At 41.6% G+C, this 26,294-nt stretch overlaps 2 protein-coding genes across 4 annotated transcripts; both read right to left on the minus strand.

Moving 5' to 3' along the window:
* Window positions 1-1,136: 1,136 nt before the first annotated feature.
* On the minus strand, window positions 1,137-8,822 carry LOC308121412 (hepatitis A virus cellular receptor 1 homolog). 2 transcript variants are annotated; one of them, XM_080482635.1, is made up of 7 exons: window positions 8,669-8,822; window positions 7,322-7,663; window positions 5,984-6,085; window positions 5,324-5,364; window positions 5,035-5,119; window positions 4,150-4,177; window positions 1,137-2,530 (listed from the first exon to the last, which is right to left on the minus strand). In XM_080482635.1, the coding sequence occupies exons 1-7, from the start codon at window positions 8,700-8,702 to the stop codon at window positions 2,401-2,403; spliced, it is 762 nt and encodes a 253-aa protein (XP_080338761.1). In that variant the 5' UTR covers window positions 8,703-8,822; the 3' UTR covers window positions 1,137-2,400. The 2 variants fall into 2 exon arrangements, with proteins under 2 accessions (XP_080338761.1, XP_080338762.1); XM_080482636.1 differs by lacking the exon at window positions 1,137-2,530 and adding an exon at window positions 2,923-3,458.
* Window positions 8,823-14,355: 5,533 nt separating this feature from the next.
* Window positions 14,356-19,682, minus strand: LOC308122285 (uncharacterized protein). 2 transcript variants are annotated; one of them, XR_013936134.1, is made up of 8 exons: window positions 19,551-19,682; window positions 17,169-17,370; window positions 16,833-16,969; window positions 16,645-16,755; window positions 16,500-16,564; window positions 16,296-16,407; window positions 14,671-15,107; window positions 14,356-14,514 (listed from the first exon to the last, which is right to left on the minus strand). XR_013936134.1 is itself a non-coding variant. In XM_080484027.1 (7 exons), the coding sequence occupies exons 1-7, from the start codon at window positions 19,597-19,599 to the stop codon at window positions 15,022-15,024; spliced, it is 762 nt and encodes a 253-aa protein (XP_080340153.1). In that variant the 5' UTR covers window positions 19,600-19,622; the 3' UTR covers window positions 14,356-15,021. The 2 variants fall into 2 exon arrangements, 1 of the variants encoding a protein (XP_080340153.1); XM_080484027.1 differs by having other exon boundaries at window positions 14,356-15,107; window positions 19,551-19,622.
* Window positions 19,683-26,294: the final 6,612 nt, after the last annotated feature.

Raw genomic sequence — 26,294 nt, forward strand, 5'->3', positions numbered from 1 at the left:
CTGTGACTGCTTCCTAATGCACATCAGGCGGTTTAATGAAGTGATGAAAAGATGCTTCAGGACAGAATGTAGCTCATAAACACGGTGCAGTTATCATCAGTATCAGGACCAGAAGAGACAGAGCAGCCTGCTGCCTGGTTCTGTAGAGGAACACAGTTATCATCAGTATCAGGACCAGAAGAGACAGAGCAGCCTGCTGCCTGGTTCTGTAGAGGAACACAGTTATCATCAGTATCAGGACCAGAAGAGACAGAGCAGCCTGCTGCCTGGTTCTGTAGAGGAACACAGTTATCATCAGTATCAGGACTAGAAGAGACAGAGCAGCCTGCTGCCTGGTTCTGTAGAGGAACAGTTATCATCAGTATCAGGACTAGAAGAGACAGAGCAGCCTGCTGCCTGGTTCCGTCATGGAAGTTCGTCGAGTACGAAGGACAAAGACACGGATCCTCGGCTGCTTATTTAAATGTTCTTATTAATCAAGGAAATCCTGTGTAAAATCACATGTCCATAAGCAGTAAGCAACACTAAATAGTCACAATTAAGTGATTTAATGTTGATTCACATCTACGGGCAGATGATGGGGGATGGATAGACGTCTCTCCGTGACTTTGATTTTCGACTTTTTCTGGGGCCACAAAGGTTTTTTTTTTTTTAGCCTCCAAATTTTATTTTTCTTCAGTGGCGCTAAAACTCTTCCGTAGAATTCTGACGTGAAAACAGGGTTAAGTGAAACTTTTTTCTTCTTTGTTTTTCACCAGTTTAGAACATTTCTTCACGGACCACCAGGAAATCAGATGTGGATCGGTCTTCTGCTTTTCATCTGAAAATACACTGAGCGGAAAGAAACCAGTGTCCAGATGTTTTACAGCAGAGATCGAGAGAGCTGCTGTTATTTTCCACCAAATAAAATCCAAGTTTCTGAAATGGTGTGTGTGTGTGTGTGTGTGTGTGTGTGTGTGTGTGTGTGTGTGTGTGTGTGTGTGTGTGTGTGTCATTGCCCCCAACTTCATATTCTAAATGATTGAAATCAGTCGACTTTAAATATAATAAAATAAAATAAAGTAAATCAATCAATAAGAAAAACTTAATGATGTTTGTTATTAATGTGAAAATGAAAAGTGAAGGAGAAAAGACCTGAATTCATCATCGGTGTTTATTTACAGAGAAAATTACGTGAAATCAGCAGAGAATTCAGCCGCAGACTAAAATCACACGGAAAGAAAACACTTGAATCAAACTGAACCGATAAAAGTTCACAGATTTGAGAATCTGACTAAAATTCAACAATTTACAAAACTACAATAAATTAGCAGAAAATTAAATTGAGTTTGGTTCAGTTTGTCACGTTACAGAAAATACATAAATGTGATTCTTAATATTTATATTTAATTTTACAGATATTCTAAATGTGTTTCACTTGGATTTATTAACTCCCAAATTACATTAAAACACATCATAAGTGAATTTGTTTTGATTAAAATAGTTGAATTTATGGACACAGACGGAAGTCAGACAGTTAAAAATCACCATATCATTTTTCAGTATACAGATAAATATGAAAGCTCATTAATATCTGCAGGGTGTTTAGTGTGAAATTAAATATAATAGTTTAAACAAGCCTCCCATCATTGATTTTTTAACACAAAATAATGTAAACACAGAAGAAAATTGGAATCTGCGGCAGCTTTGTCTCAAATATTCAGAAAATATTTCACATCATCCTTAAAACTCATTATGACAGTCAAATTTTCAAAGTGAAGTTTGAACATAAAACTAATAATTTAACTGAGCAGATAGAAGTGAGTCTGCTGTGGGCTCATACTGACACACAGAAATAATAAAATAAAAGTAATATGAGTAAAAGTCAATTTACCAACGTCAATTGGTTTTTCCTTGAAAGTGATATCAAACTCCGCAGATATTCTAATGGAGCTTAAATTAGAAATAAAGATCCAAAAAAACAGATCAATTTGTACACATAAATTAGCAGATATTTGAATGTAGCCTGGTATGATGCTAAAAACATGCTGCTGCTACTGCTGCTGCTATGTATATAAATAAAAAAAATAAAAAAACAGTGAAAGAAAAAATAAAGAAAAGAAAGAAAATAAGTTTTTCCATGTAACTTAAATTTATATATATTAAGTGAGCTCCGGTATTTCATGAATGGGCATCTTAAAATGGAATCAAGTCACTAGATGCTGATTCAGATGGGTCCTGAATGCAGCACGAGTCCAATTCAATAGTTATTTGTGCCAAGTTGACCACCAGGGGGCTCCACTGAGACTCCTCCAGACCACTCACATCCACCACCAGGGGGCTCCACCGAGACTCGTCAGGCCCAGTTGGACTTCCAGGTCACAGGTGAGCTGAGACGGTGAGTGAGCGGAGCCTCGGAGCTCAGGGGCAGTAGTCGTACTCGCTCTCGTTGATCTGGTAGATGTTGTCCACGGCGGAGTTCCGGCTGTGCAGCTGCAGCGAGGATGAAGTGGAGCTGAAGCCCACCGAGCCCACCGCCCGCGGCTGAGGTCTGCACCACAGAAGAAGAAGAAGAACTCAGCGGAGGCGGCCAGAACAAAGTCTTGTCATCGGGCCTGTTGACTCGCATTACGTCTGTGGGTTTTTAGGGTCTGTTTACATGACAACGGTGCTACTGAAAACACAACTTTCTGAGAACGACTCCCAAGCGCCCACATATGGCCATACATGCTAACTACATCTTTTTTTTAGGGTTTCTGCTGTTTCCATGGAAACAGGACCTCGGTTTCAGAATGTTGTCATGTAAACAAAAACGCAAAAAAATGACGCATTTTGCTTGAAATTTTGTCGTGTATAAGGAGTAGATTCTTTCTTTCTTTCTTTCTTTCTTTCTTTCTTTCTTTCTTTCTTTCTTTCTTTCTTTCTTTCTTTCTTTCTTTCTTTCCCTATTCCTCCTCCTATTAATTATCACACAAAATTATTAACGATAAGCTAGAAAAAAAATCTTATTTTTGTTTCTAGTATTTGTGGCTTTTTACATTTAATGCATTATGTTGTTTTTTCACTGAGTAAAAGTCTGATATGAGGAAACATCCCAGATTGTTTCTCTGAATTTTAATCTCAGAATCTTAACTTCTTTTTTTTTATGTTTCAAACACAAAATCCCCACTCGCTAAAATAAAAGCTTTTCTTTAAGGTCTTGTAACATTAAAGCTGTAAAATAATATGTTTCTCATCGTTCTAGCAGAGACACCAGAATCTGGAGGACGAATCTTTGAGGCGGTTTTGTGACCTTTAATCGGTGACATTTTCAGTAGCGTGAGCAAAACCGTCGAGGTTTCTGCCGCCGTTAAAAAACCGTCCAGGAAGAAAAAACCCTGGTTTCCTGGAAGTGTGCGCTCTGCGGCACGGTGAAGTCACCACGAGGTCTTCACATCACACCCCTGTGGTTTATGTTCAGCTCGTCTCCGAGTTTCATTCTGAAACGTCAAAAATAAACTGCTGATGTATCGACTGAAAACACTGAGTCATGGAGATTCGTGGTAACGACCACTCAGAGGAAGGAAAAGATTTTAGTTTGTATCTGGTTAATTTTGACTCATGTTGCCTCTTTAATATCAAAACATATTCATGCACTCTTTCAAAAATCAACATAAAGTAATTAAGTACAATAAAAAATGTCTCTCATTTTTTTCTTTAATTCTAATGTTCTAAATTATAAGAGATCTTCCACATTCCAACTTTAATCCGACTGAAAACTCAACTTTCTCAAAGTTTGTTCTCATAAATGTGGACATTTAAGATTTTTTTTTTCTATCGATCCAAGATTTTAACAGTTTTTATTCAAACAGAAATATTGTAAGATTTTTCTTAAGAAATGTTCTGGTTTAATTCTTTATTTGTAATTAAACAATTTCAAGCACCAATTTTTTAAAATAAAATTTCTTTACTAATATATCTTTTATACGTCATTTAGTGTTTTTTTTTCCATTGTTAAATTTTGGGCACGTCCACATTTTTTCCCCTGACAAATATAACATTTTGTATATATTGGTGTCGTTCTGAAGGGAAAACAAATCTGCGCCATTGGTTTGTTGACAGGACGTTCAAATCACAGCTACTTTTACTTGCTAAAACATTCCGACAGAGACGAAATAACAAGTCACTCACAGTTTGTTGAGTTGTCGCCATCGTCTCCCTGCAGAAACACAAGTAGAAAGAAACCCTGAAAATATTCTCTGAACTTATCACTTTCCTGTTGTCAGTATTTTCTGAAATATCATGATAAATAATAATTCTGTCATTGATGCGCTTTTCCAGACCCTCCTGACTCCTGGAGGACTGAACGCTCTGCGCTGCTGTTTGGTGTTTAAGTAGCAGTAACAGTGAGATTTCTCCTCCCTGCCACCTTAAGCCACAGGGAAGGCGACTCTCTCTTCTAGCGAGTCGGGGCTAATATTGCGCGTGGAGGTGCGCCCAAATATAGCCTAGCCGGTACCCCTCAAAGTCTCCTGCTCCAGCTCTGGATCCTCCCTCTCAATGAGGCAACAAGAGTCCGTTTCACTTGCAGAGGCCACCGACGCCATGGACTGTTCCTCTATGTTGGACTTGGTGGGCCCACGCAGTCCTCTCATGTGGCTTGTTCGGGCGGTACCCGACCGGAACAAGTGGTCTACCCGATCCAGCAGGGCCCCACCGGTGATCACCAACCCTAAGCCTGGCTCCGGGGTGGGGGGTGGGGGGTCCTGGTGACCCATGTCTTACATGATTGATTGTGTTCTGTATTGGTGGGTCAGAGGTGGACATGTTTGTCTGGGCCTTCACTCCAGACCTGTTCACCTTGGACCCTCCTAACAGGAGCAGACGCTTCTGACGGCGTCGCTCTGGAGGTCACTGGACACACAAGCCCCTCTGCCACAATGAGGCCAAAGACCAGAAAGGACGGGAATCACCAACCCTCCATTTTATGAGTTTAATTTTGTTAAACAACTGTGAGGTTGAATCTCCAGCATCTCGTGGCCCGTGAACACTTGGTGGGAGTCTGGTTCAACTCACCGATGACGAAAAGTCCTCCTGCTGTGACCAGGAACACCAACCCTAAGAGGGCGCTCACCAGGACCACCGTGAGCCCCCCGTCCTCCTGCGGACACCACAAACACAGCAGACGGATGCAGACGATTAAAACAAAAATGACAAATTCTGGAATTCTAGAATTCCAGACACTGGATTTCATAAAAGTCCTGCTTTGTGACATGTAATTAAAAAACAAAGGCAAACAAACTAAGAACTCAACATGAAGATTGAGAAATAACTGAATCAAGCAACAGGAAACGGGACGTCTCACCTGCACGCTGGTCACAGGCATTTCTGTGGGGGTCATGTGACCTGCAGGACGAGGAAACGAAAGCAGACGTTGTTAACTCGGCTGTCTCAGCGGCGTAACGTCACCATGGAGCCAACGGAGGAAGTGAAGCCTCTGAATTTAGATCTTTGCTGAAGTTGCTCCGGAAAACCTCTGTGAGAACGCCTCTGACTCATCCAACAATTTAATAAACAGGCCACCATGTTAGGTTTCTGTTCAATACAATTGACTATAAAGTAAAAAGTTGAATTTCTCAGTTTGAACTCAAACTCTCTTTGGGTCACTTTATTTTCGTTCTTTGAGGTCAGAGCCCGGATCGATTCCGTCTGCCCTCTAGTTCTGAAATATGTTCTGAACACATCAAATGTAATCGTTTAAAAGTAAATGTTGGAAGTTTAGTTCATCATTAACACATTAATGACACATCTGAGGTGTTCACAGCTGTTCTACAGACACCACAAGCAGGAAGGATTGAACCACAACTGGAATTTTGTCACAAACTGAGGGTTAAACATGATATTTCAGATTTAATCAACAATTAAATTTGTTTCAGAGTGAGATGACAGTCAGAGCAGATTAGAGCAAATTAAAGTTCTTCTCAGGGTTCTGCAAATTATACACATCCTGATTTCTAAATCGTACCTGCAGTCTCATTGGCTGCTGGAGCCCATGATGATGATGATGATGATAATGATGATGATGGTGATGATGATGATGATGATGGTGATGGGTTCTGTTGTGGAACTGAAAAGCAGCATTACCGACATGTTACAGTCATTCAGACTCTGCTGTCAGCACAGTTCAGAGCAGCTCATTGGAAGAACCAGCATCTCCCCGATGACGGGAAATAAACAAAAAGCTAAAGCGCATGCTAACCGACAGATAGCATGCGCTGTGCTAGCGTAGCGCCTGTTAGCTGTCTAAGTCTCGTAAATAAGAGATTCATTTAGTTCAGAACAGTTTTTTACGTCAAAACAATGGTTAGCTGTTTGGCTATGAAAATGAGTTAGCATAGCTTAGTGTTAGCGTGTTAGCCGACTCATACTAATTCGAGCAAAGCTAAACTGTATTACACATTATTATTTTCCCACAGAGAAGACTCAGCCGTGTGTCAGGCCTTCGAAAGACGAGCTTCTCAGTACATCCAAAACACAAAGTAATAATGAAGAACTGGAGTCATGTAAAGAAAAAACAAGGACAAAAAGCTCTGACCATATATTTAATTTAACCATTTTACCGACTTAAAATCTAAATAAATCCAGGTCCTGTCCACACGAGCAAAAATATTTTTTTTTCTCGCGGTTGTTTTTAAAAGCTTCCGGTCCAAATAGGAAACATCTGAGTCCACGAGACACCATGAAAATGACTCAAATCGATGTAGTGCATATGCCAGGCTGATAGGTGGCGCTGTAACTCTGCCACATAAATGTACTGAAAACGGAAAAGAAGACACACAAGCATGAAAAGAAAGGAGAAATCGACAAATCTAACATCTGGCCATCAGTAGCTTCTGCAGCTCGATGCGGAGCAGGTCGTCCGCCATTGTTGTTGCTAAGTGACGTTGTGGAGAGGGGCGCGGGGTTGTCAGGTCGAGAGGAGGGCCGATGACATCATCGTTTTCATCAAACATGCGTCTTGTCCGTCCACACGTCAAAGCGGCGTTTTCAAATTTCTCCACTCTGGAACCCGTTTCCAATACAAACGGTTTTCAGCCTCCTAAAATGACCGGCCGAAAACGACGCGCTTACATGGAGCGGCGTTGTCGTGTGGACGGGCCCGAAACATTAACTAAGTCCTGACTAACAGTCTCTGTTTGAATGATAAATATACATATTTTTTCCAATACACTTTTTACAAAATGACGGGGTGAGACAGGGAATCAGAGAACCAACACTCAGACCAACACTTGGTGGATAAACTGTTTTACCGACCGATTTGGAGTCACAAACAGACTTGTTGGGTTTCAAAGTGATTTCTCACCAACAGACAGATCATAGTGATGTTTGTCATCGTTGAACCAGCCGGGTATTTCCACTCTGCAGCCGTATCGTCCAGCGTCGTCCTCCGTGACGTTCAGTATGGTCAGAGAAACGTCCCCTTGGTTCAGCTGTCCAAGCAGCCGATACCTGCTGGAGAAGCGGGTCTCTTCGTTCACTCTGACTCCATCTGTGGAGACGAGGATGTTGTCGCAGCCCCGAGACGGGATTTCTCCTCGATTCCAGCAGACCGGCAGAGGTTTGTAATGTTTAATATTATATTTACAGGTCAGAGTGATGTTCTGACCTGTTTCACCTACAACGCCCGTACTGCTGCATCCAGAGACTGAAAACACAAAGAAACAAGGAGATCGGAGGTCAGAGCGTCACAAGAGTCCAAAACCAAAACCAACCCTTCTAAAAGTAGAACGAGTTGAATCATGATAACAACCATGAAAGACAGTCGACATCAAAACAAACCAGAGCCAAATATTCACCAGACCGAAAAAAAAGAAGAAGAAACTAAATTTGTGTTTAAAGAGGCTCTGATGTCGACTGAGATCTCAAATTGAGTCAGAAAAGAAGTGATGAGTCAGGACAGATCCAAAATCAAGAAGTGTCGTGAGTCAAAATGAAAGAAAGTCAAACATGAAGACAGACCGGGAGAAGACTCTCGAGCAAAAGAGACGACAAGTCAAATCGTGAAGCAAAATATTCGATTGACATTAAAACAGCAAAAAGAGCAAAAAAAAAAACATCAACAATTTTTCAGACAGCGAGTTAAAATAAAGCCGGTTCTCAAGTCAAGAGACGTCCAAAACAAGTTTACAGTCATTTAAAGAGTCAGAGAGAAGTTCAAAAGGACAAGTCAGGACCAGTCAGAAGAACAGTTCTGTTTCCATTGAAATCAACTATGAAAGATATTCAGTTATTAAGCTCAGGAAAAGGTTCAAGACGAAGAGACCATCATCTTCCATAACGCTTAGATCCTGTTCAGGGTAGCATGTTGGAGCCACGATCACGACAAGTCTTCATTTAAACTTTTAATGAAAACACAAATAGAATGAGTTCGATTAGAAAGTCAAAATGAAGCGAGAGGACGGGCAGAGTCATAATACGGTCAAGTGTCCCGCAAAGACATTAAAGAGCGACTCGTGTCTCAAGAAATAAAGACACAAGACTCGTACCAGGTCTCAATTCCACTTCACCAACAATCACCAATCACCGTCCAGAAAACTCTACAAATTTGAATAAAAAACAAAACAACTGCAAAGACAGAAGTCCCCAAGAGAAAATGTCCTGAGATCGAGTCCAATGTGAAGTTCCAGATCAAGATTTAGTTTTTCTTTACCTGTGAGGAGAACGAGCAGCAGAGAAACCTTCATGACGGAAAGTCAACGGCAGACTGACGTTGACCAACCTGAAACACGAGTCACCACAGCTCTGAGACGATTCAGAGCAGGAAGAGACCACCAAAGAAACTGCAGCATGAAGACACATACACTGAGAGAGAGAGAGACAGACAGACAGACAGAGAGAGAGGGAGAGAGATGAATAAAGAGGAACAGAGACGGTCTCGTTTAGCTCGGGGGATGAGGTCTCATAATGCTGAACATTTGTGGGAAAATAAGACATTTTATTTCAAAAGAGGAAATCAAAGATCCAAAGATGAAGTTCAAGGGGAGTGAAACTGAAACACGGGAGGGCAGAGGTGCCGAGTCGCAGACGGACCGGCGACATGAACACACAAAAAAGTCCATTATATTCCAAAGCCACCAGGTGACGACAATCAAACACTAAAGCCACGTTCCCAGGTACCCGGGGTTTTAAAAAAACTGGTATTTCTCTACGTTTGGGCCTTGAATTTACACATAAACAAGTACGAGTCTCCACAAACGATGATTCCTGAAAACTCCGGCTGCAGTGGAGATTTAGAAAACCTTCATGTCTCCGTTTGCATCTGAAGGGCGGAGGCGGATATTTACATCACGATTCCTGATGTCGTGTTTTTTTCCAGGATTCTGATTGGCTATCGTGGCTTCATGCTTCTCGTTACACTGCCCCCTACAGGTTCGACTGCTCATAGCAGCTCTGAACCAGGTGCACATGCGGGTCCGTGGTAACGAAGAGTATTTTTGTAAACGTAGAGGTGGAAATGTCAGTTTTTTCTAAAACCCCGGGTACGTGTACGCATGGTCAGAGTAAAGACACAAACAGAGCGGATTCTATCGGACCGGACAGGACAAGAAAATCCTGAGTAGTCCAGTACTCTCCCCGGTACCAGAAAAGATTCCTGCAAACAGAGAGGAGAGGACTGTTTCGGAGTTTTTCCAGCGGGTATCCCGCGTGATTTCTACTGGCAGTTTTCCAAAATGGCAGGAGTCCTCAGCAAAAGCGAAAACAGAAAAGTATTTATTCTTTTATCACTAATGTTGGATGACTTACAGGCGAGTGAAACCCGTGAAGAGGGGCCAGGTTGTCAGGTCAGGAAATGGCTGAAAAGCTATTATTGTATTGTCCAGGAGCTCCTGCTCAGCCTTACTCGCCTCGCCTCTACTCCACTCAGCCTCCATCGTTCTCCATTACAATATAGTACGACCACGGCGGGGGTGGGGTCATCGGAGCCTTTCCCCATCCTGTACAAGTAATCACCCCCGATACGAAGCGGAGTGAAGGTGCATTGGATATCCGCTCAAATGATAAATCAGATTGTATATATTTTTATTTGTTTATCAATAACATTACAAAATGTGCTTCACTGTCCGGTGTTTCGGTTTCCCTGGTGCCCCTGTTAAATGGTGACTTCTACCACCAGCCGTTAGCAGCAGCTGATGTTAAACTAAGACAAACAAGCGATACTTTAAACTTTAATGGAAATGTGGTTGAGCGGCTTCCACCAGGACAGCTACGGAGTTTGGTCGGGTTTTTACGGACGCTGGAGGACGGCGAAGGTCCGATGACTCCGCCCACGCCGTGGTGGTGCCACATTTTAATGGAGAACGAACAAGGCTGAGTCGAATAGAGGCAAGGCGAGTAAGGCTGAGAAGGAGCAAGTGGAAAAGCACCATTAAAGGCCGCTGAGCTATGAATCTGTCCCGTCTTATATATCTGTAAGTTTAGTTTTGTCCAGCATCGCTCTGGACCCGTGAATCCGATCCGCTGACATCACAAACAGCAGATCAGGACAGATTTCTTGTCTCAGACAAAAACATCTGTCCTGATCTGCCCTGTTTTCTGTTTGCGCCGTGCTTCTCTTTAACTCACAAAACACACCAGGCAAACATGAACCATGACGGACTCCTCACACAGTTTGATTCATAGATGTTGGAAACTTCACTGCAAAATTTTATCATAATATAGACTTAAATGATTTAATCTTAAAAAGAGAGAACTGTGAGCTTTTCCTTTCACATCTGGAATTTATTGTTCAGTGATATTTACATGATACCACAAAAAAAAGAGGAATAACTCATTCTGGACGTTGTTGACACGGTGTTCCATCAGACTGGTTCATTAAGGTGCAGAATCACACCGGGTTGCAGTTTCAAGGGAAGTCGCGGCTTCTTGCGGCTCCGGGCAGATGACTTTTAAAGTGCGGTCAGCTGACTTCCTCTTTGCAGCATCGGCTCGCAGCTGTTTCCTGAACCTCGGATGCAGAGTTTCGCTTCTCCGATTCGCCTGAAGCCGAGTGAGCACGAGCCGAGAACCGCAGCCCTGCAGCCCTGCAGCCCTGCAGCCCTGCAGCCCTGCAGCCCTGCAGCCCTGCAGCCCTGCAGCCCTGCAGCCCTGCAGCCCTCTACTGTGGCTGCAGCCCTCTACTCTGCAGGGATGCAGCAAACGCAGGCTGAGAAACATGTACACAAACTTTGGTTGCGTGTGTTTACACGACAGCGGTGCCCGGAGAGACGGAAAATGAAACTTTTTCGAAAATGCTCAGACTCCGTAGAAACAGGGGAAAACACAGCTTTTCTGAAACGCTGCTACTGCTCATGCGCACCACGGCTGTAGTGAAGAGCTGTGCACATGCTCAGTAGAGACAATCGGAACAATGTTTCCTCCGTGGTGTCATGACTCCCAGTCCATAGTCTCCTGGGACTTGGTAGTTTTATTTTGACAGTCACCGTAATAACAATGAAACGTGGTCGTCTGTCCGTGTACTCCCATTGTTGGTGTTTATAGCGTTTTGTCCTCGTGTTTGTGGTTTCATTAGAAAAACAACCAACAGCACCCTCTCCTGGACCAACATGCTCACTACATCGTTTTCAGCTTTTCTGCCGTTTCCGTGGAAACAGATGTCCCTTTTCAAAACGTTGGTGTCTAAGTGCAACACTTTTCTGAAACAAAAATACAAAATCGAAGCATTTTGAGTTGAAACGTTTCCAAACTCTGATGACCTCAGGTCGAGTTAATGAGCCACAGGGCCCAGGCTGTGGCTCTTTATACTCGGTCGTGTTCTGTAACTACATTTAACGTGGTCACTTCATTCACACGAGGTCACACGGGGTTCAGAGGAGGTCACTTCTGCTCGGCCATGACCCTCTGAACCTGGATTATTGAATCACATAGACTCTTTCGCCTCTCTCTCTCTCTCAAACCATCGGACCTTCCTGTCCAAAATGTGGATATTTCACGTCTTCAAAAGGAGTGCGGCTGTGTTTTTGAGATGTGAATAAACAGTCTGGACCTGAGGAGTTAGATGGTCTGTATTTGTTCACTGGTTGTTTATTTGGTATTTAGATCATTGCACTCCTGGCTGCACTGTGTGGCAGTGATCTGGCAATCATAAGGGATCATTTAAAACAGCACGGCACATTTATTTGGCCAATTTTAAGCAAATACGGCATTTCCTATCTTCTTTTTCCTATTGTCTTATACGTCTATCGCCTACTTATGATTTATGGCTTCAACCAACACTGAAACATCTCAGGTGGACGAGATATGTGTTGAAACTTTCAGTGTAGTCTTTTCTTTTTATGTGTGTTTTTCTGAAAGACGCCTCAAGTAGTCTAGTTATATATTTGTGAACATGTATTCATTTTAGTGGTGTCAATCGAATAAAAAAAATTACAAATTAATTGCCCAATTTTCTGCAATTAATTGCATTGTTTTTCTACTGAAGACAGAAGCTTGTAATTCAGGGAAAACCACGGAATTAATGTCGACTCGACACACAGAGGCTATATTTAAATTCAAAGACCATTTTAATAAGGTCCTTTTAGCCTTGCGTGAATGCTGCTTCTCTCCAAGATTAGCAAAATAATAAAAACATAGATCATTTAATTAATAAACATCTAGCAGAAGTCTGGGGTTTGTTAGAGTGCAGGTCCACCGCCTGGAGAATTTGAATATTTCTAGAAACAAAGTTGTGAACTTATTACATGAACAAAGTGGCAATAATATACTGTAATATCCACACATGAGGGACAGAGAGAGAGAAAGTAGCAGGCAGAGAGAGTCTGCGCGCGCGCGCGCACACACACACACACACACACACACACACACACACACACACACACACACACACACACACACACACACACACAGTATACAGGAGAGCCAGGGAAAGAGAGAAAGAGGTGAAATTGATATTTTACCTCGAGTATTTCCTCCAGTTTTAGCACTATAGTGGCTCCTGGTCAGCCAACCTGGCAACATGCATGTTTTGCTGAAGAATTACTTCTATGGTCGTTAAATTCGGCTTTTCAAAGTAAAGGTAATGACTTTCACTTTGTCAATCAGCCTCAGGTAACTTTTTAAAGTGAAACTTTCTGCCTTAATATTATTCCACTGGGTACTACGCTGCTCTGGAGCCACGGTGCTGCACCCATTGACGCTGCACATGCTGCTGCTCCAAGGGAGTAAAAAACAAAAACCGGAAGTAAACAAAAATGCGTTAATTACGTTATTCTTTTTTTTTTTTTTTTTTTTTTAACGAATTAAACATTTCAAATCAATTAATTAAATTAAGGCGTTATTTTTGGCAGCTATAATTTTCATTTATACATGGTCAAGCTTTAATGATCTTGAAAGCGTCCTGCTGGGGAATTAAATGATGTATTTTGCGGTTAAATTACTTATTTGTTGCTTGTTGTTTTGTATAACAGTAGATTGTAATTCCTGTCACAATTAAATATAAATTAGCAGAAGATTGTGTCGGAGATGACAGGAAATGCGTTATCCCTCTTTAAAATCTTGCTAGACTTAAATAAACGTCACTAGAAATTGTAGAAGCAGAAAAAGTAAAAGAGATGTTTCCGCCCGGTCTCGAACCGGGGACCTTTCGCGTGTTAGGCGAACGTGATAACCACTACACTACGGAAACTCACATGTCTCTCCACCGTCCATATTAGATACAAATTGTCTCACGCTTGCACGTGTTACGGTACGATCTTTACATAAAGGCACAGTCAGCTTCCACAGCAGTTTCCGTAGTGTAGTGGTTATCACGTTCGCCTCACACGCGAAAGGTCCCCGGTTCGAAACCGGGCGGAAACATTACTATTTTAATTAGTACAGAATAATCATCTATAATTTCTGCTTGGTTTCTAACACCTTTCTAGTAAATAGAATTATAATGAGAAGTATTGACTTCATTAATCTACTAGTTTATTCAGGACAGGTTTACTTCACCATGTTTACACATTGTAAAACCTTGTTTTGCATTTTGTTTGTTTATAGATTTAATCTTTTTTCATGTTACTTCACAGTTTCTAACCTTCTTCCCGTTGGGTTCCACCACAGTGGAGCAAAGAAATTAGTAATGTTGGTTTATGTCTGATTCTGGTCGAGCCGAAATCTGTGTCAGACGAAAAGATAAGAAAAGAGATTTCTCAGTGCGAACCACAAACTGTTGATCAGTCATACTTGTTTTCACTGGTGCCTCAAACAATCTTCATAAAAACTGTAAAATGAATTAGTATTTATATCAATATGTTTCAAGCAAGATAAGAAAATAAGACGCCAAACTGTGTATGTCACAGGCTGTGCAACAGAATCTGCAGACTTTTGATAAACATACCAAGAAGCTGAGACCAAATTCACTGAATAAACATATTTATATCACTTTTGCCAACAATGTTAAAAAAAAAGGCTTGACAACACCAAAACAGTTCTTAAAACAACAATGAAAAATACCTATGAAAAAGAATAAAAATCTGAAGGACACATAATCTTAACTATTAAAATAAAAATAAAGCTCTGACTGTTAAATGAGATTTAACAGTCAGAGCTCGATGGAGTGAGGACTTCACAGTGTTGGTACTTTAATCATTAGCAATGACAATCACATACATTTGTCGCAAGAAACAAGCAACAAATAATGACTTGTGTCTATAGATCTTAGTCTAGGTTTACTCTGATAAACTTAAGAAATTAATATAAACTAGAGTTTCATCTGCCGATAAAATTCCATTAAAATGGCAGAGGATCTCATACAAAGCCTTTTGGTACACAACAAGCTATACAAGCTGAAGAATAGACCTGGGAGATGGAATTAGTTTAAAAAAAAGAAAGAAATGTGAACGTTACGGTTATTTTCAAGCTGTAGTCGTGGTTTACAATCAGTAATGACTCCACTCAGTTGATTGTCTTCTTCCCGATCATTAGGGAGCTTGGAGCTAATCAAAGTCTCAGTGGTGACTTATCTCTACTGTTTGGCTTCATGGTGACAAAAGTAGAAGATAAAGTCAGTACAAAGTGCAGGATTCACACCGCGGTGTCGTCCTCTTCCTCCCCCACTGACTGGCCGTGCCTCGTGTCCTTCTCTGACCGGGGAGTCGACCTCCAGACTCCTGCAGAACACAAACATGGAATCAGCTCAACACTGAGAAGAACTTGCTGATTACAAACACACAGAATTAATATTTCCTGCTATGACGATGGATTTGTTATTAAACTAGCCGCTCCGGTCTGGATAAAGTCTCTGAGAATATACAGAAATATTATGTGTGTGAAAGCAGCAGCTGGAGTCTGATTCTTAAAAGTATCAATCATTCAGAAATGTCCCCGTTGATGGAGGTTAGACAGAAAGGCTCTTTTTATATGACAACGATCGAATAAAAACAGAATAGTTTTTGAAAATGACCACCAGAACCACAGAAATGCTCAAAATGCTGTAGTTTACACGTCAGGCCACTAGGTGGTGATGTGTTTTCATCATAAAATCATCAACGAACTCAACCAGAGGCCTTAAAGCCCCTTTTAAATGTTTTTCTTCTCCGTATAGATCCACTCAGTTTCTGCATGTAAGAAATCCACATATGCAGAGGATGATGTAGTATATCTCAGTGAAAGAAAGTGTCAAACAAGGTTACACCTAAGTGGGCGTGGTTAGAGTAAATCAGATGAAACTGAAGGTAAATGTCATCAGCAGCAGTCAGCTGTGGCCACCATGAAACTTCAGCAGACAGATTGTCGGAGTCTGAAACTAAAGCAATTCACAGACCCGACACCAATAAATGCTGAGGAACAAGACCAGTTGTTTTAAAACACACAAACTGCTGTGGGACGTCCTGATGTCCTTTAGTGTCTCTGCTGTGAGTTGTATAAGAGATCTGACACCAGAGAGACTCAGACTAGTAGAGAATAGACATATTTTTGAAGTATTTGTAAGTTGAATTTGAACGAGTTTCAGACTCGATAAATCAGTTTCAGATTTTGTTTGTGTAGTTTTAGACTGATTGTGAATTTGGCTTCAGTTCTAGTTTTAAACATTTGTTTTAGACTATTTACACTATTTGATGACTTGTTTCACAATGGTTTTAATAGATGTGTAGACCTGACATTAGCCTTTTGACTACTTTTACACTTGGTTCTGGCTTTAGACCTGGTTTTGACGCTTATTTTAGACCTGGTTCAGGAAGAGATGTGATTTAGACGTAGTTCTGGACTTGCTATAAGGTCATTTTGGATTATTTCCAGCTGTTGTGTCAGACATGGACTCAGACCTGCCCATAGACGAGGTTATAGAACAAACTGACTGTAGGCAGCAGTGAGCAGCAGAGCCGGGACGAAGACGATGAAGGACAGTCGGACTGTGTTTCCAACGAACATCTGAAGAGGATTTTCAATCTGCTGCTTCTGGATGGACGACTGCACACAAACAAACAACCACACACTTCAGATCCAGGAAGCTGAGACGCCCAGACGCAACCGAACCAAAAAACAAAAGCAAAAAGTGTTACCAGGACCGGGGCTGCCATCGGCTCCGTGGTGTCTTCTCCAGTGTCTTCTTGCTCTGTGACGGGTCCTGACAACACAACGTGGAATTAATTGTCGACAGCGTGAAGAAGGAGTTTATAATTAGTAGGCTGAGCAGAGTGGGCCTACCTGACTGCTCCCGAGCAGTTGTGGTCTGTGGTGCGTTCAGGAACCCCTCGTCCTTCTTGTCTGAGACCTGTGAAGCTTCAGCTGCTGGGGGGCCGGGGGGCTGGGGGGGGGCTGCAGGACGAGAACAAGCAAGCGCTCAGATTGGAAGTGATGAAGGCCAGCGCTGAGAGCCTGCGGAGCGGACGTACGGTGGAGGATGATGAGGTGGACGGACGACGTCTCGTCATTGAAGAGTCCGGGAAGCTGAACTCTGCAGTGGTAGAAACCAGAGTCTGACGGCCGCAAGTCCGAGATGGACAGGGAGGAGGAGGAGGACACTGAGAACCTGGAGACCAGAAACACAATATGATCTGATCTGATCTGATCTGATCTGATCTGATCTGATCTGGTCTGGTCTGGTCTGGTCTGGTCTGGTCTGGTCTGGTCTGATCTGATCTGATCTGATCTGATCTGATCTGATCTGATCTGATCTGATCTGGTCTGGTCTGGTCTGGTCTGGTCTGGTCTATTCAGTGGAGGTGTACCTATATGACTCCCTGTATGCGACTCTGTTTCCAGCGCTGTGGATCACAGTGTTGTGGCAGCCGAACAGTGAGGGCTCTCCCCTCCCCCAGCACACGTCCAGCCCTCGCTGCTCCGCCGCTTCCGAACGACACGGCAGCATCGCCGCCTGCCCGACAACCCCGACCACCGTCTCCGTGGTGACGGCTGACCCGCATTCCAGCACTGAGACAAACACAAAGCATGTTGAAGAACATCTCTGGTTCTGCAAGTTCAGGTGTGTGGAGGCTGCAGTTCCTCTGACAGCCACCAGGCGCTGCTGGTGCATCAAACTGTGATTACAGAGGCTGATGAGGGACATGAGATCCAGAAACAAACTCAGACTGCAGCTCATTATTGATACCTGAAAACCAGCAGAACTTTAAATTAAAATCCTGAATTATTTCAAACAGTTAAAGTTAACATTCATCCATTTCAGCTGCTGACATTTAAATGTTAGTCACTAGCTCTACATTCTTTGTTAAAAGAAATATATATAAGTACGTTTATATATAAATATGATCTAAATTTCAAAGTTGTGAGCATAACAGGGCTTATCAACTTACTGCTAATTGCAAGAATATGGATTCAAAATATTTCCTTTGAAATTCTGTCCAGTTATGAAACTAAGTGTGAAAAAAACATTACTTACTTGATGAAGAATGGTCTTTTTTTTTTACCTTTTAATATCTTCTTTAAATACTTATTACCTTTTAAATTGTACTTAAGAATTGTGAGCATATAAATGTTAGTCCTTTCATGCAGAATGCTAACTGCTATGCCATATACTACAAGCTGTTGCGAACACAAGAATGCCAATTCTTGGACTAAAAATGGAAACTTGTTCCTTTTCAAACGTTATTGGCTTCTGCCTAATGGCTGCAAAGCTGAGAATGCAAATTCTTAGCATTAGAATCTTAGTTACTAGTTCTTATAACCTTAATTGTTCAGGAAGAATTGCTACCTGCTAGGCTAACAGTGTAAGTATATGATAATAACAATGCTATTCACCTGGCTAGGAATGGTAGCACCATGGCTAAAAATGTAAGTTTTCAGGCTAGAGTCAGAATCAAATGTCGTTTCTTTTACAATACATAGGGTTTGTTGACAAGATGCTAAGCTAGCTGTGCACCATTAGCTCGCTTGTAGTCGTTTGTCTTGAAAATTAAATGGTTTTTGGAAAAATACGGACTCTGAAGCCCGTGACAGGTGTTATTATCGATAAGCAAGTTCTTAATGGTTCACTTCAAAATGCTAGTGTCAGGCAAAGACAGTAACTAGAACAGAAGGTGCTACCTTGAAATTACGAGCTGTGAAGCTAATGCTACAAAATGTTAGCCTACGACATAGCTGATGGTCCACACGAGACCAAATGATAATTTTTCTCCCCGTCGTTCTTTAAAAGTTTTCTGGCCACACGGGAAACATCTGCATCCAGGCGACACCATGAAAACTACTCAAAATGATGTAGTACATATGCCAGGCCAGTAGATGGTGCTGTATTGCTGCCACAGAAATACACCCAAAATGGAGAAGAAGACACGGAGTATGAAAATACAGAAGACAAATCTAACATCTGGCCTTATTGAAGCAACTCGCATCAGCAGCTTCTGCGTTTGATGACGTTTATTCCACAAAATGTATTTTATAAAAAAAAAATTTCCCTTCAAAACTCTCTGCAATGACTTCAAATTACTGCTTTCCAGGATAATAACGTAACTTGTCCATTTAGCAGCCATATTGACCTGGCTAGTAATGCTACTGATGGGCTACACATTTATGTTTTTCATGCAAAAATGCTAGTTTTACAAATATAGCTATTTTCTTTTTCCAGATTTGTTGTTTTTAGGCAATAAAACTGTAAAACTTTATTTTCAGATTTGTAGTTGTTAGCATATGGACGCAAAACATTAGCAATGCTAACGTCACCCTAAGAATGGTAGTTAAAGTTAATCATTATTAACCAAACAATGACACATAACACCTTGAGAGTTAACGCAAGACTTTTCGCTTTTACCCTGAGCATTCGATTCTCCCCAAAAAAACAACACAATTTGTTTCACATTTTCGGTCCTTTTGAGTAAAATTGTTTCCGAGCAATAAGTCACCAATTGCATTAATAAGCCCCGCCCCTTTAAATCAGGTGAAACTTAGCGGGAGAAGCTTTCACTGCAGGAGTTCATCCACCCGCCTCACGTTCATGATAAACGATGTTGATACATGTGATCCATCTCAACACGCGTCACTGCTTGAATTCAGTCCATATGTGGCGAACAATGAAAACCTCCCAGCTCCATTGTTCGGGGCATGAAAAGCTCCCGTCTGTCTCTCGTCCGTCTTTGCGCCGTGTGGACCGTCAGACTGACCTGAGAGGACGCAGACGCAGGTGAAGGTGTGAAACAGCAGCGGCGGCATGTCGTCGAGTCTCCCGATGGACGGAAAACAAGCCAGACGCCGACTCACCGCTCTGACTTCCCCTTTCCGATATTTTTAGAGTCAGACTGCTGCTGCAGCCCGACGACCTGGAAAGAAGGAAAACCAGCAACAAGAAGCAAAACAAAGACAGAGAATCCGACACTCTGAGGCTCAACACTTCTTTTAGGAGGCGAAACTCAAAGAAATGATATAAATCTGCAATATAAGAAACAACAAACACAAATATTCTGTAAGAACATACAAAAATCTGGTAAAACTGCAATAAAACTGTTCATGAAGGCACCAGACAGTGGTGAAACGCTTTAATGCTTTAATGCATTACTGTTTGCAGACAATGGTTTTCAAAAATCTTTACTAGGTTTTTTTATTTTAATTTTTGTTCATTTTATTTCTCTCAGATGGTTTTAGACAGTCTTTACAAAAGATACTGTCCATATTTTGCAGACAAGGTTTTGAACCAGTGCACACAGACAATGGGATTTCAATAGCTTCCAATAGTGCTCACAGACAATGGTTTCCACGAGTGTTGCTCACTAAGATTTTCAGAAGTCTTCATTATCTTTCCATTCAACGTGCTGACAGTGTTTTTAAGAATAGTTCACATGCAGTGGTTGAGAGCGGTTTACAGTTGCTTCCAGAAATTCTCACGGACAATGGTTTCCATAACTGTTTGTTGGCAATCAGACAATGGTTGTCTTCACAAACTGTTTGTTTTTATTCAAGTAAAAGTGTTTACAAAGTTGTTGTTTGTTTGTTTTTTGTCTATAGACAATGATATGATAGTCCATACAGGCAGTGGATTTCCATTTCAAATAGTTTCCAAGTGCTCACAGACAATGGTTTTAGAAGGATATTAACAAAGCACGTTCTTTTTCATGTTTTGTTCACAGACCGTTTTTTCCCCGCAACAGTTGTCACTGATAACGGTTTTCTAAAAGTGCTCTTAGACAGTGGTTTCTAAAGTGTTCACAAAGTTTTATGAAGTATTCACACACAATGGTTTTAAGATGTTATTCAGAATAGTTCACAGACCGTAGTTTGTTCAAAGGTTTTCACACAAGATGATATTATGAAAGTGTTCATAGACAATGGTTTTCAGATGTCTCATGCAGACAATATTTGTTTAGTGTTCACAGATAATGGTTTTAAGAAGTGTTCACACATTGTTTTTTATATAAATATTGACAGACGACAGTCCTCACAGACAATGTTAATAAGTTGTAAACAGTGGATTTTCAAAGTGTTCACAGACAATGGTTTTAGTCCGTATTTATTGAATCTAGGTAGGAAGTCTTTACAATCTACTGTTATGAGAAATGTTCACAGAGGATAGTTCCTTCAAAGTGCTCACAGACAATGGTTTTCAGAAGTGTTCACAGACAATGGTTTTCAGAAGTGTTCACAGACAGTGGCAATCGGAATATTGCCCACAGACAATGTTGTTCATTCTGCAGTGGCTCAGTATGTTAGTGTGAAACACAGATGAGTAAATGTCCAGTGTTCATCCTTGTATCTGTTTGCACCCTCAGTGTGTTTCTAACCTGCGTTTCCACCAGACGTTCATAATAGTGGTCCATTGAGCTCAGCCACGTGACGGACGGTTCGATTTCCCGCCTGCCCTGCTCATCAGATCAGCTCTCGTCCCCGATAAAGTGAAAACATTCAGAGGTGAAAGGTCAGTTATTTCTGGCCTCGCGTCTCTCCGACATGATTTTACCAAACATTCCTCTTTAATCACATTCCTGCTGCTGGAAATATAAACACTTCATGTATTTATATATTTGTACAACATATTAAATTGTAACATCATCATCAGGAGCAGGAGGAGCTCCCATGATGCATCTGTCTGTAGTTTTTCCTTCAGAGGCAGCAGGGAAGTTGGGTTTTGTCTGACAGGAAACACAATGACGTTTAATGAGTGTTCTTACTGCTGCGGGTGTGTGAATCACTGCTTTATGGGGACCAACAAATCTCATCTGCTGTTATCGTCATCCAAACGTGAGCTCTGACCTTCGATTTTAATTTCACCTTCAGTAAAAAGAGTCCTGAAACACAAAGAGCTGCTCGCCACATGAGCATCAAACCTGCAGCGTCGACACCTTAACTAAGAATTAAATGAATAAAACATGAAACGAGTGTAAATATAGACACATTTAGAATGTCAATACCCTCGTTCTCCTTCTCCTCGCCTCGGTTCGTCTCTCCTCCGTGTCCGAGCCTCTTCAGCTCACATTAGCATCCTGCTAAATGGCCGTGAGGCTCCACTCATGCTAATGACATTATTCCTCTGCATGATATCATGAACATATCGAAGGGTCCACTTGTGAGCGTCGAGTGTTTCCGTATGAATGAGGATCCAGCAGCTCTGCAACAGGAACCTGAATCAACGCTATGCTTAGCATGCTACACAGATCTCGTGTGCAGAAATGTACCCCGGGGTATTTTACTAGGGATTGTAAGTTTGGATGTTATTGATGCTCATGAGTTGATTTGGTGGAACAAAGTTTTAGTTTTTTGTTGACATTTTGCTTTTTTTGTGGTCAGATGATATCTGAGCTGCTCCAGAGGGCCGCCACATTGGTCCACTTTAATTCTTAGTTGTATTCCATTTCGCAGTTTTTAATAGATGCTACAATTTACAGATGCTCATAATAAAATAAATACCTCGAATGCCATAAAATACTTCACATGTGCAAGTTACGGTTTACCAACATTTTCTGAATGTCACAAAGATGGTTCAATTTCCAGATGTTCTCTGAACGCCTCACAGCCACCATGGATGGATTCACCCGTGTTTCCTAAACATGAGCTCAGTGAAGTAGGACGCTTTATTATCAAAATGTTCCTTACATGCCACACGTGTGTGAGTACGTTTGATAATTCACATTCTTTCTCTGAATGTCTCTCATGTATGTAATAAAATTTGCTCAGATCAGCAATGTTTTATAAAATGCTTCATGTGAATTGGTTCTGTCATTGGTAATACTACAATTTAGCAGCAATCCCTAAACAAGAGACAACTTTTCAGTTTGCTCAATTTTCCAATTGGTTGTCTTCACTTTGACATGCTCGGAAACACTGACTGACGTTTGATTCAGTATTTTGACATATTTCCTGTAAAAACACGTCAAACTGAATTTAAATATTTCTATTGGCTGAAGAATCAGGACACGTCGTAAAGTGCCTAATGATGTCATCAGACATTAATCATCATTTAACTGAAGGAATCTGATGTTAAGTACAACAATAACTCAAGAGACAAATGAATAATTATCCCTCGGACATCATTTTAAAAGAAGTAATTTCATGGGGTCTTTAAGTGTTTTAAATGTGAGGAACTCAACTCAACAACTGGTGTAAACTAAAAACATCTGTTTTTACGGTGGCCCAGAAGGGCCAACAACACAACACACCAACAAAAGCCAAAACACAATATCAAAAGTCACAACACAACAACAAAAGTTCTTTAAAGCTCTCTGAATGCTGCGTCCTTCCGTTGTGGCATTTTGTTGCTGTGTTGTGACTTTTGTTATGTTGTGGCTTTTGTTGTTGTGTTGCAGCTTTTGTTGTTGTGTTGTGGCTTTTGTTGTTGTGTTGTGGCTTTTGTTGGTGTGTTGTGGCTTTTGTTGTTGTGTTTTGACTCTTTGTTGTTGTGTTGTGGCTTTTGTTGTTGTGTTGCAGCTTTTGTTGTTGTGTTGTGGCTTTTGTTGGTGTGTTGTGGCTTTTGTTGTTGTGTTGTGGCTTTTGTTGGTGTGTTGTGGCTTTTGTTGTTGTGTTGCAGCTTTTGTTGTTGTGTTGTGGCTTTTGTTGTTGTGTTGTGGCTTTTGTTGGTGTGTTGTGGCTTTTGTTGTTGTGTTGTGACTTTTGTTGGTGTGTTGTGGCTTTTGTTGTTGTGTTTTGACTCTTTGTTGGTGTGTTGTGGCTTTTGTTGTTGTGTTGTGACTTTTGTTGGTGTGTTGTGGCTTTTGTTGTTGTGTTTTGACTCTTTGTTGTTGTGTTGTGGCTTTTGTTGTGTTGCAGCTTTTGTTGTTGTGTTGTGGCTTTTGTTGGTGTGTTGTGGCTTTTGTTGTTGTGTTGTGGCTTTTGTTGGTGTGTTGTGGCTTTTGTTGGTGTGTTGTGTTGTTGGCCCTTCTGGGCCACCGTATGTTTTCAAACCTACGTTGAAGAAAAAAGGAAACTCAAAATTCTAATTATCTAGTTTCTCTCTGTTTTCTGCAGGACGAGCGCCCCCTGCTGGTCGTTTCCAGCAGCAGCAGCAGCATGAATGGAAACATGAGTACGCTCGTTGTTTCCTCCTGTGAGTCAGTCACACAAATAAAAATATGGCCATGATGGGAGACACCTCATGTAACCATCGGTCAGGTCGTCACGGCAACAGCCAATAAGATGACATCAGCTCGCGGCGGACCGAAGGTCGACCTCGCTTCCATCCAACTGCGTCATGCTGACGAGACTCTGACCTCCACCCATCTATCCATCTCCACCTCCTCCCTCCTCCTCTTCCTCCACCTGCACTCCGGGACCCCCGCCGACCAACCCCCACCCCTGGACCCCCCCCCCCCCCCCCCCCGGACCCCCCCACCCCCACCCCCCCACCATGCAGACAGAGTGTGGTTGTTGCTGATGTTGACGTGTCAGCGGCTACATGATGTTCATAATCACTAATCAGCATCTTAGTATTCAGTCAGCTTTAACCAGTTTGGCTTAAAAACACACACACACACACACACACACACACACACACACACACACACACACACACACACACACACACACACACACACACACACACACACACACACACACACACACACACGTACCAGGGGTGACATCCTGAAGCTCCTCACTAATAGATGCATCGATTGCAGACGTCTTGGCGTGTCTGCACTGAGTCATTGATTATGTAACCTTCATCATGATGATGATGATGATGATGATGATGATGATGATGATGAGGAAGCTGAAGTAATCTTGGCTGTAAATTCATGATTTTTTTCCCCCTTTTGCTTCACCTGATTGATGACGGATGTCGCAGTTACTGAATCTGGGAAAGACACAACTCGACACAAAGCGGGACAGAGACAGAGGTTCTATAAGGTGAATGCTGAATTCGAAATATGCCCTCAAGACGCTGAAAATATAAATATTCCTGAGATGCCTTCCATGCAACAGTACCGATGTTATCCAACTGTCTCACGTACACTGACAGACGGTTCAGTTTACAGACGCTTGGTGTGTCAGTTGATGCTCAGGTTAAATAAAGTTCTCTGAACACGTCACGAACATTATTAAGAGCTACAAGTCACAGATGTTTCATTAAAACCTCACTCACACCCGTCAATTCATAAATGTTTTTCAATAGTTCATATTCAACATTACGAGCTGAAATGCAAAAAATCCTCACATTTGTTTATTTTTAGTTATTCCAACAAAGTTTTACTTATACTTGTGAAAACTACGGCGTCTGTTATGAAGAAAAATCCTAAGTGTTCAAATATTTTGAGCTCATGCTCCTCGTCATGACTCCTGCTGTAATTTTTGCGATTGTCCTTGTTCTGCCATGTCTCCTCTCCATTGTGTGTGTGTGTGTGTGTGTGTGTGTGTGTGTGTGTGTGTGTGTGTGTGTGTGTGTGTTATGGGCGGAGTCTGGCTGGGCTGCACACTTGAGGTCCGTCTTCATCAACCTCCAGTATAAAGTCTCCGGCTCTTCCTCCAGTCGCCACCAGTTCATCAGGTTTACCTCGTGGTATTCTCTGTGTCTCAGGGTCTGTTGACACGGCAACGATTTCAAGTGAAAACCTTGATTACGTTTCGGGTGTCTGTTTACACCGACAGCAGTGCTCGGAGCCAGAGAAAACATACGTTTTTGAAAACGCTCCGGCTGGATGAAAACAAGACTTTTTGTTAATGCTCAGGGCCCGTCTCCTTGTTGACGATGGATTCACTGCTACTGCTAATGAACACCCTAATAAAAGTAGACGGACCTTAACAAACATGGCGGGATCCAGGGTGTCATGACTTCCAGTCCATATTCTCCAGGGACTTGGCAGTTTTATTATTTAGTCTCCTGTAATAGCAGTCAATTTACAATAGGTCCAGTCAAATGTCTGTGTACTCCCATTGTTATTGTTTAGAGTGTATTGTTCTATGCACGCAAGTGTGTGTGTGTGGTTTCATTATGAAAACAACCGACAGCGCCAACTTGTGGCCTGGCATGCCAACTACATCGTTTTCAGAAAGTTGCTGTGTAGACGTGAAACTTTTCTGAAACCAAAAACTGAAGAAAAAAGAAAAAAGAAAAAAAAAGATGCATTTTCACTTGAAATGATAAACAATATATTTTGTAAAATATTTAAAAATAATACAAATGAACTTTTTAGGCAAGTTTGTCATAAGTTGTGAGTTTATGCTAAATAAATGAGGAATACATTGTAATGACGGCTGTAGGATGGCAGTGGCGCTATCAGGTACGACAGCGCAAGGACTTATGGGATGCCATTTCTCAGGATTTTATTTTCTGAGCAAATTATATGTACAGCTTTTTGTGTTTCTGTTATAATCTGTTGACCCCCGCTATGTGTTTATTACCCCGGTTATGTTAGAATTGTTATAACATCAGGGTTGAGATGGGCGTGGCAGCTGATGACACCCCTCTATGTTGTGTAAAATGACTT

Source organism: Lipophrys pholis, assembly GCF_963383615.2.
Source record: "Lipophrys pholis genome assembly, chromosome: 16".
In the NCBI taxonomy this organism is placed as follows: domain Eukaryota; kingdom Metazoa; phylum Chordata; class Actinopteri; order Blenniiformes; family Blenniidae; genus Lipophrys; species Lipophrys pholis.

What these genes read in the sequence shown, in the direction of transcription:
- LOC308122285 (XM_080484027.1), bottom strand. Translation starts at nt 19,599, where the DNA reads ATGCCGCCGCTGCTGTTTCACACCTTCACCTGCGTCTGCGTCCTCTCA. An exon ending in CTGCGTCTGCGTCCTCTCAG is followed by an intron (nt 17,371 to 19,550) that starts GTCAGTCTGACG and finishes TGTTTGTCTCAG; the next exon opens with TGCTGGAATGCGGGTCAGCC. An exon ending in GCTGCTCACTGCTGCCTACA is followed by an intron (nt 15,108 to 16,295) that starts GTCAGTTTGTTC and finishes TGTGTTCTGCAG; the next exon opens with GAGTCTGGAGGTCGACTCCC.
- LOC308121412 (XM_080482635.1), bottom strand. Translation starts at nt 8,702, where the DNA reads ATGAAGGTTTCTCTGCTGCTCGTTCTCCTCACAG. An exon ending in AGCAGCCAATGAGACTGCAG is followed by an intron (nt 5,365 to 5,983) that starts GTACGATTTAGA and finishes CTCGTCCTGCAG; the next exon opens with GTCACATGACCCCCACAGAA. An exon ending in AGGAGGACTTTTCGTCATCG is followed by an intron (nt 4,178 to 5,034) that starts GTGAGTTGAACC and finishes GTGTTTCTGCAG; the next exon opens with GGAGACGATGGCGACAACTC.